The sequence below is a fragment of the Sinocyclocheilus rhinocerous genome, unplaced genomic scaffold, assembly GCF_001515625.1.
Source record: "Sinocyclocheilus rhinocerous isolate Xijiao unplaced genomic scaffold, SAMN03320098_v1.1 scaffold568, whole genome shotgun sequence".
NCBI lineage: Eukaryota > Metazoa > Chordata > Actinopteri > Cypriniformes > Cyprinidae > Sinocyclocheilus > Sinocyclocheilus rhinocerous.
In genome coordinates this window covers 642,681-656,225 of record NW_015652173.1, presented here as the reverse complement: position 1 = coordinate 656,225, position 13,545 = coordinate 642,681, and the positions used below count along the sequence as shown (strand labels likewise).

The 13,545-nt window shown below is 38.0% G+C and overlaps 1 protein-coding gene across 1 annotated transcript in view; it reads left to right on the top strand.

The window, feature by feature from the left end:
• Positions 1–13,241, top strand: part of LOC107714041 (synaptic vesicle glycoprotein 2B-like) — a 26,183-nt gene extending 12,942 nt beyond the window's left edge. The window contains exons 2-13 of the mRNA XM_016519733.1: positions 4,372–5,068; positions 8,475–8,655; positions 9,082–9,233; positions 9,328–9,461; positions 9,856–9,945; positions 10,086–10,199; positions 10,279–10,367; positions 10,614–10,778; positions 10,884–11,017; positions 11,088–11,288; positions 11,446–11,605; positions 12,353–13,241. Of these exons, the coding sequence (XP_016375219.1) occupies positions 4,609–5,068; positions 8,475–8,655; positions 9,082–9,233; positions 9,328–9,461; positions 9,856–9,945; positions 10,086–10,199; positions 10,279–10,367; positions 10,614–10,778; positions 10,884–11,017; positions 11,088–11,288; positions 11,446–11,605; positions 12,353–12,536 (2,064 nt within the window). The 5' untranslated portion in view covers positions 4,372–4,608 and the 3' untranslated portion in view covers positions 12,537–13,241. The remainder of the gene's footprint in view (positions 1–4,371; positions 5,069–8,474; positions 8,656–9,081; positions 9,234–9,327; positions 9,462–9,855; positions 9,946–10,085; positions 10,200–10,278; positions 10,368–10,613; positions 10,779–10,883; positions 11,018–11,087; positions 11,289–11,445; positions 11,606–12,352) is intronic.
• The last annotated feature ends 304 nt before the right edge of the window (positions 13,242–13,545 follow it).

Below are 13,545 nucleotides of genomic sequence, written 5' to 3'. Positions count from 1 at the left end.
AGTGACTTTCATTGCATGAACAAAAAATACTGAGATGTTTCTCAAGTGATCTTCTTTTATGTTCCATACTTTATGATAGGCCATTGTAGCCCAAACATTTAACACAATAATAGATTTAAATTATCTTTTGGGGGTATTTTCACAGCCAAATTTAGTTTGCGATCAATTAGATTAATTAATCGCAGCACCCTGTAATTAATTAGATTAAAAATGTTAATTGACTGACAGCCCTAATATATATATATATATAGTGCAGAAATTGACACACTTAAAGGGATAGTTTTATTTACATTTTATTAAATTTAATTAAATACTATTTATTTATTTATTTATAAATTAATACCTGGTATATGTTTTACTGTATTTGTTAAAATTAGACATCTAATTTTTTTCTTATTTAAATTCAGTGTAAGAACTTGCTGACTGGGGGACATATGTGCTATTACAAATTATTGCCAATTTATTGATGTCAGCGATCTCGCCGTAGGTTTAAAGTATGAATGAATGAATGAATGTGTTCATGCAATGCATACAAGTATTGATTACACGTTTCTTCAAGTATGCTTTTTTAGCATTTATATTTAGCCTGAATAACAAAACAGTCATTGCCTTAACTCTCAAGTCAGCCTGATTGTCATAGAAACTATTGGCATTGTCATAGTAACTATTGCTCAGAAAGTACAGCTAGAAATGTTCTCGTGTATCAGTTTGCAAAGAGCCAAATGTCTCCTGCAGGCTCGATGGAAAGGGTATCAGATGAACCTGCAACTGATTCTTTTTGAGAAAAGCCCATCTGGAAACTCTGACCTTCACTTGTCTTTGTCAACAGGGAATGAGCCACTTTGTCGCAGATGCCGGTGGGCTGAGAAAATGCCAAATTGTACATTTACCTCAATGCAATCCTCTTCTGGATAATAAACAAATGCATTGTTATCCACACAGGACATGAAAAACCGAAGTGAATCAATCTTGAATAAAAAGCCATTTAATGAGCTCTAGCAGTTTTGCACAGTGCTGTGACAGAATCGCCCCTCTCATATAATGCACAGATGGAAAGTAATGTTTAACAAGACATGGGAATTTGGAGGGGAGTGCGTCGCCTCAAATGATTGCAAATTGATTTTGCCCCAACAACAGTTTTCTAACAGGCCTTGTTTGGATCAGTTCCTGAGGGAAATCATATTCTCTGTATTGTTGATGACCTTGAAGAATATAGACTGAACGTGTTTTACTTTTAACCCTTTGGTTGTGTGTCTCCCATCATGATGAATAGTCTTTCCTGTACACAGTTAAACTTAGCAGGCATTAATGTTTTGCAATTTGTCCAATTTGTGCTGCAAAATGTGTGAATACAGCAATAATAAAATGCCTACCTGCATGTTAGAGCAGTTATTTGGCTGCTTAGCATGGTCCAGTTAGCACCTGTTGCTAGATGCTGTTGTTGTGTAAAATTCTACCTCCAAGATGTAGCCATGTGTAATGCCTGTTCAAAAACATAACATTTCATATCTCCTCATAGATAATCAAAATAGTTTTCCAGCTATCCTTTTGTAGCACTGGTAACTAATCTAGCAGGCTAATCAGCTAGCAGCATGCTAACTTGCAGCCTAATAAGCTATCTGCATGCTTAGATGGCTTGCTAATCAGCTACCCTGTTGAAAAAACCAGCATATGCTGGTTAGGTATGTTTTGACGCTGGGATGCTGGTCTTTGCCAGCACATGACCAGCATAAACCAGCAAAAGGACCAGCATAAACTAGCAAAGGACCAGCTTAAACCAGCATCAAAACATACCTAACCAGCATATGCTGTTTTTTTCAACAGGGTAGTCGCATGCTTTCCAGGTTAAAAGAATAGTGGTATGTAAAGCTACAGCTAACCAAATGAAAAATGTTTAATTTGACATGCTAACTTGCAGCCTAATAGGCAAGCGACATGCTTAGATGTCTTGCTAATCAGCTAATTAGCCATACGCTTTGCAGGTTAATAGAATATTGGTATGTAAAGCTAGTGGATAACCGAACAAAAATGTTTAATTTAACCATTTCTAGCTTCTTTTTAATAATATGTGACATATCATTTTTGTGTTTACACAGTTAGCACAACATACAAAACAAAGCTTTTTTTTTTTTGTAGCCTATCAGGAACTAAGTAGGCTACAGTTCATTAAATTACATTTAATACATAAAGATATTTTTTTGCTAGTGACCAAAGCATGAAATTGACTTTTTCCTTTTGACATCACAGCTCAGGATAGTTAATGAAGGTTTTAGGACTCATAAATGGGAATGTTAATGGCTAGCTCTCTCCTATTATTGCAGACCACCTTAGCATTAGCACACATGCTCCTGGCAATATTTCATATCACTTTCCCGCTCTCTTTCTCCTCTCTGCTGTTCTGTCTAATTAAATCCATAAAATCCCATAAATATAATTAATTTAGACAAATCTGAAATGAATGAGTCTGACTAAACGTATATCATTTTCATGTCTTCTTTATCAGCACTAATTAAGCTGGAACAGGCTCATGTGTATGACCTTGCCATTCATTATACGATTATTCAAATTAGCAATTCAAAGGATGATCCCACTTGTGCCCTCTCGCTCCAACCAAAGAAATTTAAATTAGGGTTCTTGTTTAACTAAACTAATAACCCGCACACCTAATTCATGAGTGTCTCAGCTAGCATAATTTCCTGTAATGAGCCCACAGGTCTTATGGGTAGTAACAGATAGGATGGACATTATTAACATATGTATGGGGGAGTAGAGTACTCTTCTACATTATAATTCACAGTGTGTCTGTCTGCTGGTGATGTGAATATATGGACCAGTGGGAATAAGACATGGGAATAAATCCTTGTGTAAAACCTCGCTTGAGGCAGAAAGACAGCGAGAATTGTGTAGAGTGAGACCGATCTCATTTGCTGCATTAGCGGAGACCCAAACGGATGTCGAATAAATGAGAAGAGGTCTCTGTGTCTTGTGACAGGCCTGGATTTCATTTGTGAGCTCATTTGGTCACAGCTTTATAAAGCCTATTTAAAAAAGTGTGAAACAAAGGAAGGAATGTTAATGCGGCATGCCATGACATGCTGTACAAGAGAAAAGGGCTGATTTTGTTAAGGAATGCATGTCTAATTTATTGTACTTACAGATACAGTTGTCTGCATATTTCAATTGGCTCTTTATTTGTTTATTTATTAATTGATATGCTGGTATACAAAAAGGGCTAATAAATAAATAAACATGCAATAAAATATCTTACAACATTACAATAAAAACTATATAACTTTCAGTTTGTTATTTGATAGAAATAGTGATATTTAGTGTCTAGTAACATTACAAGCAGGACAGTTCAATAAAGTATGCGTAATAGTCATAAGTACAACAAATTAAGCATGCATTACTAAAAACAGGCCTTGTTCCATTATGTATGTATGTATGTATGTATGTCTGTCTGTCTGTCTGTCTGTCTGTCTGTCTGTCTGTCTGTCTATCTATCTATCTATCTATCTATCTTTCTCTCTGTCTGTCTGTCTGTCTGTGTGTGTGTGTGTGTGTGTGTGTGTGTGTGTGTGTGTGTGTGTGTGTGTGTGTGTTTGTCTGTCTATGTATAGCATCTGCAGTCTGTATTTATATGTAATTTTGCAGCCAATATAGACCTTTATATGAAATATAAATAAATAAATACCTGCATAAATAAATACATATTTTTTTCTAAATTAATTTATTGAATTTATTGTAGCAACGGTGTAGATTTAAAGGTGCTGTAGGAGATCTTGGAAAATGCTAACTTTAGCCTGATAGCACTGAAAGCGTACGTACCACCCTCCCTGCAAATCTCTGTCCAAAGCCACGCCCCCTGAATGCATGAACGTACACAGACCAGACAACCGGAGACAACATTACTACACAATCACCAGACAATCACAGACAATCACCTATTGCACCTTTAAATTATTAACTAATTTTTATTCTTTAAAATCAAATCAAATCTTGGCAAATAGTCAGCTGTAGAACCAGATGTGAATCTAGCGGCTGTGATGGGACAGAGCTGCTTGATAGGTGCTATTCATCTTAAAAAAGCCAGGTGCTTCTCAAAGCATCGTTTCCCCATCACTAGGGTACCCCAAATTGTATATTTTCATACCAGTGTGGTTCCTTGATGCCCACCCATGTTTAAAAAATGTTAACTCAATCACTGATGTCAAATGTCCTTGGCTTCATAAAGCTTGATTAAGCAGCCTGTTTTTTGGACCAGTGTCATGAGTGGGTGTAGAAGTCAAATGTATCCTTCATTTATGCTTGATGTTGAAGCATTTATCCAAGGTTCCGTGTAACTGATTCAGTGTTGATTTCCATTTGCAGGCTCAGCATGTGGCCCAATGAAAGCTCTGAAAATCAAAGGTGATTAGAAGTGACCAACCGCCATCCTTACAGTCAAACTCAAGGGACCCATTTTATTTGGCCTCGAGGACCTCTCAAGATTTCTTTAGCTGTAAACACTGAAGCAGATCAAAAGAACACCGACACAAACCAACACAGCTACAGATTATGCCTATATAGGCTCCTACGTGCAGTGTAGGTAAGAACATCTCTGAAACCATGGCGGACCCCTACCACAACAACATTTACCACCAGGGAGACGGAGACAGCTATAGGACGTATGGACAGGGAGGACAGGACAGCTACGGTTATCAGACTGACTACCCTCCCCAGGAGGAAGACGCTGCCAGCGACGCCACTGAGGGACACGATGAAGAGGATCAAATGTATGAAGGGGAGTACCAGGGCATACCCCATCCAGATGAGGTCAAGGCTGCCCGGAGGGCGGCGAGAGCGAAAGCGAGGACCGTGGCGGACGGCGTGTCAGATCAGGAGGAGCTTGCTGAACAATACGAGGACATCATGGAGGACTGTGGACATGGGAAGTTCCAGTGGACCCTGTTTGTGGTGTTGGGTCTGGCGCTAATGGCGGACAGCGTGGAGTGCTTTGTAGTGGCCTTGGTGCTACCCAGTGCAGAGAAAGACATGTGTTTGTCCCACACTGAGAAGGGAATGCTGGGTAAGTCACCGTTTTAGTGTTCAGAATAGCACCATAGTATTTCTGCAGTAAACACCTGAATGATCCACTAAATTAGCCAAAATGGGAAGTATACTGCACTTAGGCTATAGATACTGGTTTCCCATGATGCATTGCACTCAACCTTACATTTCCAGTGCAAACCTTTATGGAAATGAACCATGGTTTTAATTCAAATAAAACCAAAAAAGACATGGTTAATATAGTTTTAAAAAATAGTAACCACAAATTAACCATGGTTTTGCTACACTAACCATAGTTTAACCATGGTGTTTTGTAACTGTGGTTATACAAATGGTAATCAATACGCCAAAAAACATGGTTACTACACTTTTACTACTATAAAACCGTGGTTAATTTTAACAAGCTATCAAGTTGCTAACATGTCTTTATTGACTCATTATTTGATTGTACTGAAAAAAATCAAGACATAAACAAAAGGCTAAATAACTGTATTTAGCAGAAATTCTAACTGGACACCATTAGCTGAAGTACTCGCTTGAGGTTGTAGGATAAAAGAATGTAGATTACAACTGTTTGAAACATTTAGCGCTGCATAATGTGTACGGTTTCACATTATTTTTAAACGTAGCAGGCTGTATACAATGTACACTGTGCAGTATGTGGTTAGCATTATGCTAGCATTCCATTATATACATAACCTTTGTTAATCTGAGTTTAAAATGAACACAGAGTTAGCATAAACAATCTAATAGGATATATGCAGGATTTTCTTGGTGTATATTGATTTTTATGGATGTAAGCCATGTGCTGATATCCTGTTTCCTGAGTCCTTTTTTATAACAGAAACTCAACCAAGCAAAACCGCATGAATTAAATGTAGCTGGTTATGGAGTCCTGGATGCGGTTCCATATGCACATGCTGATGAAAAGTTTTAGTGTAATTAATCCTAGTAGTGATTTTGTGAATTGAGACAGACCTGAATGATGGCATACAGTCAATTTTAGCCAGCTGGTACTTAAGGAGACCATCAATTAAGAATGTTCTCAAATTAGCTAATGGAGCACTCAACGGTTGGGATTCATGCAGCTGGGTTTCACGCTCGGTTTTACATCAATCCACTTTTGCTTAGTAAAGCAGTTGGGGGAATTGACTTGTGACTCCCAAAGGTACGACTGAGATGGGTAGGTTTTTGGACAGACTAAAGCCTCAGAGAAACAATTAAGCAAGACCAAGCAAGCATAGAAATTGGAGTAAGATCTAGTTGTGTTTAATGTGCCCGTCCTTATAGTTGAGACATAAGCTTTGTGGTACTGTAAAAAAATGGTTATTGTATTTTATTTTATTTGTCCTGAACTTAAATAATAATAGTAATAGTAGTAATAGTAATACAGGACCTGAATTAAGATTAATTACTAGTTTGTTCTCAAGACATGCCTAATAATTCAAAGATTTTTTGAATAATCTGTGCCTTCATTTATTAGTTACAAAAGGAAGTCAGATTTAAAGACTATAGCTTACCTTGTAATAATAAAGACAAATCTACATATCTGTCTATCAGATTGAATTTTTTTCAAGGCACCAAAGGTGACAGTGCAAAACCTTCCCCCGTCTGGATAAGTGATATTGATGTGTGTGCAGAAGCAGCGTGTATGAGAGTAAAGACTGTCTGTGAGCATCAGGGAGCCAGAATGAGCGAGCACTTTCCATCCTGCACACCCGTTGTGGAGAACAACTGAGTCAGCAGTAGCCCGACAGTTTGATAGCTTCTCTCCTGACCTTGCTCTGATACATAATCCTGTGCCCACCTCCCTCTGCAATCGCCATCAGGTTATATTCTTCACTCGCTTTTTCATACTTCACATCACAAATGAGACACGTCACCTTTAACCCTTGAAATGCAAACTGATGTTGTCATGTGAATCTGTATGACAATAAAGAATGAAATCACAGCATCGGCTTAGCCTTCGGCACTCATTTTGGCTTTGAAACGTTGTCACGACTGTGTGACTCGGCGGATTAAGGCTGACCAATGGGATGCTGGGAGGATCCTCATGCTGAGCGGTGGGGGATAATGGCAGCTCAGCGCCATATGTTGATCTGCTCATAGAGGACGGTGCTGTCACTCTCACACTAGTCTTACACCAAACTCCCTTCACCACATGACCATCTGTACTCCACGCCAGGCCCTCGTGCTTCATGCCTGTGCAACACTATAGTTTTGAGGGGAAAATCTGCAGAATTATGCATTAATTAAAGTACTACATTACTCATGATGTTGGCTGAAAGCATAATAGAATTACATAAAATATTTATATTAAATTATTTAATTTAATAAATGCTTAATATTTATACCTGATATTTAATTGTTAAATATTTAACCATATTAAATATTTTATTTAAAAAACCTATTGTTTTAGAATTTTAATTCTTTAGAAGGTTAAGATGAATTTTGTTATCTGTTTGTGAATACAAGTCTAGTTTTTGTTCAAAATCTTGCAGATATTAATGACATGCATTCTGTCATTTTTGGATGTAATAAGTCTGAAGTCTAACCGTAATGTGTGTGCATTTTGGTGAACACTTTTATCCTGTGACAAGGTCATACGCTCCCTAGGAAGTGAACCCTAACGTTTGAACTACAAAATAGCTTTAATGTTAAATCATGATTATCATTAAACCATTCAAACCTCTACTGCATTCCTGAAGTATAATTGTAATAATCTTGCCCTTCAAAGAACAGTTAATCTACTGGCATAATAATAACATGCCTCCACTGTCATTGTACAACATTTGCACAAAGGTTCAAATTGAATGCCAGCTCTTTCGCTGCTCTCTTAAATGACAGGTACATTCACGTGTTACGTCAGCCAAATTGCACACCTGTGAGGCCTGCTATAGCTTCTGAACACCCACTCGCACTCATTAAGATTGACCAGGACCGCAAAATCTTCTGTTGCAATCACTTAACCTTGTGACTGCTCATTTGACGTTCCTTTCCCTCCATTTCCGAGACTACATCAGCTTAAATTGATTGTGGTTGCTTGAGTTCTGATCTTACATATTTCTTTGTCATTTAAAAACACATGTAGACTCTATTGAATCTCATTAGATAAGAGTGATTGAAAGTAAGCACTGCACAATAAATGTGTTTTGGGAGGCGATGAGAATCTTAATGCATACTAACAAGGAGGAAAGGAGGGAAAGGATGCCCCCTAGAGGTACTGTAAAATAGAAAAGAGGTAAAATATGTGTAATGTTTTATAATATATAAAGAGAGAAAGAGAGAGAGAATATTAAATAATAAAAATTAAATATATGTATGTATGTTTATTAAAGTATACTCTCTCTCTATTATATATAATAGATATAACTATAAAAACTGTATGTCAATCGATCTCACATGGTTTATTGTTTCTTCTGCAGGTTTGATAGTATTCCTGGGAATGATGTTCGGAGCATTTATTTGGGGTGGCCTGGCTGATAAAGTGGGTCGACGGAAATGTCTGATTATCGTCCTGGCCATGAACTGCATTTCTGCCTTCTTCTCCTCATTCGCCCAGGGATATGGCTTCTTCCTGTTCTTCAGGCTGTTCTCTGGAATTGGGTAAGCTGGAGAAAAAAGAAAGATAAGTAGTGGTATATTAAGAAAAAACACAAAGGTCTGCCCTCCACCTTGGAAGCCATATAATTGCTTGACAATAAGTCATTGTTTTCCATTAGAGGTTGAGTCCTTCTGTAAATCAGGCATGTGCAGGCTCAAGCCCTTCTCCCTCGGCTCAACTTCTAATTTAAACCTAGTGATGCTGGGCGGTAATTACAGGACTGATTCATGAGGATCTCTCAATCTAGCTGCCTCTGGTAGTATTTTCAAGCTATAATATACCCTTTAGACTACATCATGACTTTAGAGGTCTTGTCAATATGCTCTCTTGGCCATTTACAGGTTTTGTGGACAAGAAAGAGGTAATTAATTTTTGCAGATAGGAATAACTGCATTGTAAGAGAACTGCGGCCATGTGTTGTCTTGTAGAATCGGGGGCTCCGTCCCAATCGTGTACTCGTACTTCTCTGAGTTCCTGCAGATGGACAAAAGAGGAGAACATCTCAGCTGGCTTTGCATGTTTTGGATGATGGGGGGCATCTACGCCTCTTTCACCGCCTGGGGCATCATCCCTCGATATGGTACATATGTATACTTTGTGTATGTTGAGCGGTGTAAAGATTACGCTCCTTTTTTCCCTTGCTTTTACATGTTGGTTGTTTTGTTGTATTTCAGGCTGGGGTTTCAGTATGGGCACAGAGTTCCAGTTCCACAGCTGGAGGGTGTTTGTTCTAGTCTGTGCTCTCCCAGCTATAGCGGCTTTTGTTGGGCTACTGTTCATGCCTGAGAGCCCACGCTTCCTACTGGAGGTATATATCTGAAATATACAATAGCGCTGTTCCAACACCTAGTGAGCTGACTTGCTGCCTACTGCCTACACAAACAGCTGCTACATGTCATGGTACCTCATAAAGTTCTTCATAGACAGCAACTTGCACCACACAAATCTGATTGCCACTTGCAACTTACGCCAAACAATTCAAAAATTGAGTTTGACATTAGCATGTTGCTAAGCTAACCAAGTGATACTCTAAAAAGCATTAAACTACACAGACAAAATATAAATTCAAAAGAAATCTTTCACCTCAAATAGAATTTGTTACATCATAAATGTCTCTACTGTCACTTTTAATCAATTTAATGCTTTTTTGCTGGATAAAAGTATTAATTTTTTTTTTTTTTTTAAATATCTATCTCTTCCAGAATGCTAAACATGATGAAGCCTGGATGATCCTGAAACAGGTTCATGACACCAACTGGAGAGCCAAAGGAGAACCTGAGAGAGTGTTTACTGTAAGTTTCATAATTTTCAAGAGCTGATTTGATGTTTGTAGTAGCATGTAATACTTTTTGTCTTAGCTCTACATAATGTAATATGGTGAAGACTTTTTCTTTATCATAATGCCTGATGGATAATGAATCCTTTTATCCAGGTAACTCAAATCAAGACTCCAAAGACACAGGAAGATGAGTTTATTGAGATTCAGACTGCAACTGGAACTGCTTTCCAGAGATGGGTGGTTCGAACTTTGACACTGACCAAGCTGGTAAACCATAAAGCTAACAGTTCAATTGACTGTATGTTCTTCAACATGTAATTCTAATATAAGTTTTTTTTGTGTGCAGGTCATGAAAAATGTTTTGTCCCTCTTTGGTCGTGATCTAAGACTAGCTACTCTGCTAATGGCCATCATATGGTTCACAATGGCATTTAGGTAAACCACTTTTACTAATTGCTAATTATTCTTGAGTCCTGGAACACTGGTGCATTGATTATTTTATGAATCTCTTCTTTAGTTAAAGGCAAAGTGTGTAACTTTAGTGCCTCTAGTGTCAGCAAATGGAATTGCAACACATTGGTAGGAAAAACACTTAGTTTCGCCTCCAAACTAGCCCCATTGGTGGCGTTTTCACCCTTAAAAAAATATTTCATTGCTTCTCTTTCTTGTGGTATATTTCAGTTTTTACGGGCTTTCTGTGTGGTTCCCTGACATGATCAAACACCTCCAGCACGAGGAGTATGAATCTAAGCTGAAAGTGTTTCACCGGGAGAAGGTGGAGCAATTTCATTTCAACTTCTCGTTGGAGAACCAAGTCCATAAAGAGGGAGAATACATCAACGACAAGTACACTGACAAAAACGCCATCTGCGACATCAGTTATCCACAAATGCTTTTCCTAATTGTCAGGCTATAGTAGTATCTCAACGTGTGCTGTGTGCTTTCATGCAGGTTCATCAACATTGAGATGAAGTCTGTGAAGTTTGAAGACTCCTTGTTCGTGGACTGCTTCTTCGAGAACATCCGATCCACAGAAACGATCTTTGAGAACTGCACCATCCGCAGTACTGTGTTTTATGACACAGGTAAGAGATCTTGCCCACAATTCAGAGCTGTTTTCGTGCACTAGACCTCAAGGTTTGTTCCTTTCCACAGACTTGTATGAAGAAAAGTTCATTGACTGTACATTCGAGAACGTCACTTTCCTGCACAACAAGAAAGGATGCCATTTAGACTATGAGGAGGAGAACGACGTCCTCGTCTACTTGGTCAGCTTCTTAGGCTGCTTAGCCGTGTTGCCTGGAAATATCATCTCGGCACTCTTCATGGACAAGATTGGACGAATCAAGATTATAGGTGAGCTGAACCGCTGCCTAAATGGCTACAAACCTTAGCTTAGCTATTTTCAGAAATGCTATCAAAATGTTTATATCTAGTAGCTTGCAATCTAAGTCACTAATGTTGTTTCTAACCAAGAAGAGCCTGTGAAGACCACTTTTTCTTCTCTCTGCAGGTGGTTCGATGCTTATTTCTGCTGGCTGCACCTTTTTCCTTTTCTTGAGCTTTAGTCAGGCAGCCATCATAGCCTGGCAGTGTCTGTTTTGTGGCGTTAGCGTAGCAGCATGGAACGGCATTCAAGTCATCACTGTGGAGCTCTACCCAGCTTCAAAAAGGTAAAACCAATGAACAATTTTGAGAAATTAGTGTTGTTTTTGCTAGTAGATTTGCAAAGCGTGCTAAAGAAGCATTAGCAGCATTAGCAGCATTGTATTGTATAAGTCTCTCGCTTACTTAATCTTGTATAGCATGCAAATGCGTTAATGCGCAAATATATTTACAGTACAGGGGGTTTTGTCCAATTACACCATGATGCAGTGTATAACAATGCTATTTTAGTATTCATTATATACTATTATAATATTTATTAATATTTTGAATTAGCATTTTTATATTTTATATTACATTTTAATATAGGTTTTTTAGTAATTTGTTCTTTTGTAATTTTTTATATATTTATTTAGCTTTTCTTAGGTTTCAGTTTAAGTAACTTTTTTTAAATTTGTGTTTTTCATCTCATTTTTATTTACGTATTTTTTATATTTTAGCTTTGTTTCAAATACAGAAAAAAAAATCTATAGATTTCTTAAACAATAACAACACTGGTGTGTAATTGTATATTTAAACGATTAAATACATGTTGCATTCGTCCTTTGCCTTTGTCTTTCGAAGCATAGATACAAAGTCCAGACCAATTGTAGTCTGATTAACACGCTAAACGAAGCTGAGTTACAATCACATTATCAGTCCGACTTTGCAAAAAAATGGACTTAATACAAATTGCTTCAGTACAACTGAACTTTTAAAGTACATGTGAAAACCCATGCTATCTTTTCATTGCCTGGTCTTAACTTCTCTTGCAGAGCCACAGCGTTTGGAGTCTTAAATGCCATTTGTAAGTTGGCGGCTATATTGGGAAGCTCAATCTTTGCCTCATTCGTAGGCATTAGCAAAGTCATCCCCATTCTGCTGTCCTTCGGTGCTCTGGTCGGTGGAGGAGTGCTGGCCCTGAAACTGCCTGAGACCAGAAAGAAGGTCTTGCTGTGAAAATCTGAAGCTGAAAGTTTGGTCCAAGCCATTGTAAATGACAATTAGTGTGGAGATAGCTGCTGGCATGTATAAAATCGGGCTTATCAAGGGGGAAAAAAATACTTTTAATTTCATAATATGTGATATTAAATTCCAATGTTCAAAAACTACAAGGACCAACTGATGGATCTACTCCTAGTCAAATATTAATGTATAGATATGCCTGATATTTCATATACAGTAAGTTAAAGGCCTGTTGAGTCATTTAGAGCCTCAAAAAATACCTGCACTATTTATATAGTTTCAGAAAAATCTACAGGGAGTATTATAGAGAAAAACCTCCAGTGAAAAAATACAGCTGTCCCAGATTTGCTTGGATGGGGTAATCAGAGTCATGGAAGTCTCACTCCTGTGCCATTTCTTGGTCAAAAAAATCAGGTACTGTTGAAGATTTTATTTTTATCTTATTCTATAGCTTGTTGTAATTTGCTATCGTCTCACCCTCTGCCTTTGCTTATGATGTAACCTCCACTGAAAAAAGGTGTATTTTTGTCCTGGTGTTTGCAAGTGTCCTACTGTATGTCAAGAGACTGATCTCAATGTGTCGCTGTGCGTTTGGATGCTCGGTGCAGAATGTGCGCTTGTGTTTGTTGGGTCACTGCGGAAACCATTACGTGTGCTTCCTCCGTTTTCAATTTTTGCTTTATTACCTGTAAATTGACGGAGCACCTTACAAAGCTAGCCTCGCTTTACCTTGCCTTTCACTAAATGTGTTGTTTAGTCTAGTGCTCTCTCACTCTCTTTCTCTATTGCGCTCTTATTTTATTATTTTGCATTCTGTGAATCCTGTAAAAGTCGGACGGTTTGGTCACTTTGGACTTGAGCTTCACAGAACCACATGGTATGTGTTGTTGACTGAGTTGCATGTGTGTAAACTTACCAAGTAATGTTGTGTCGTTTCTCAATGTGTTGTCTGGATGATGTAATGTATGTTTCACTGCAAATAAAACTGGTTAGACCATACTAG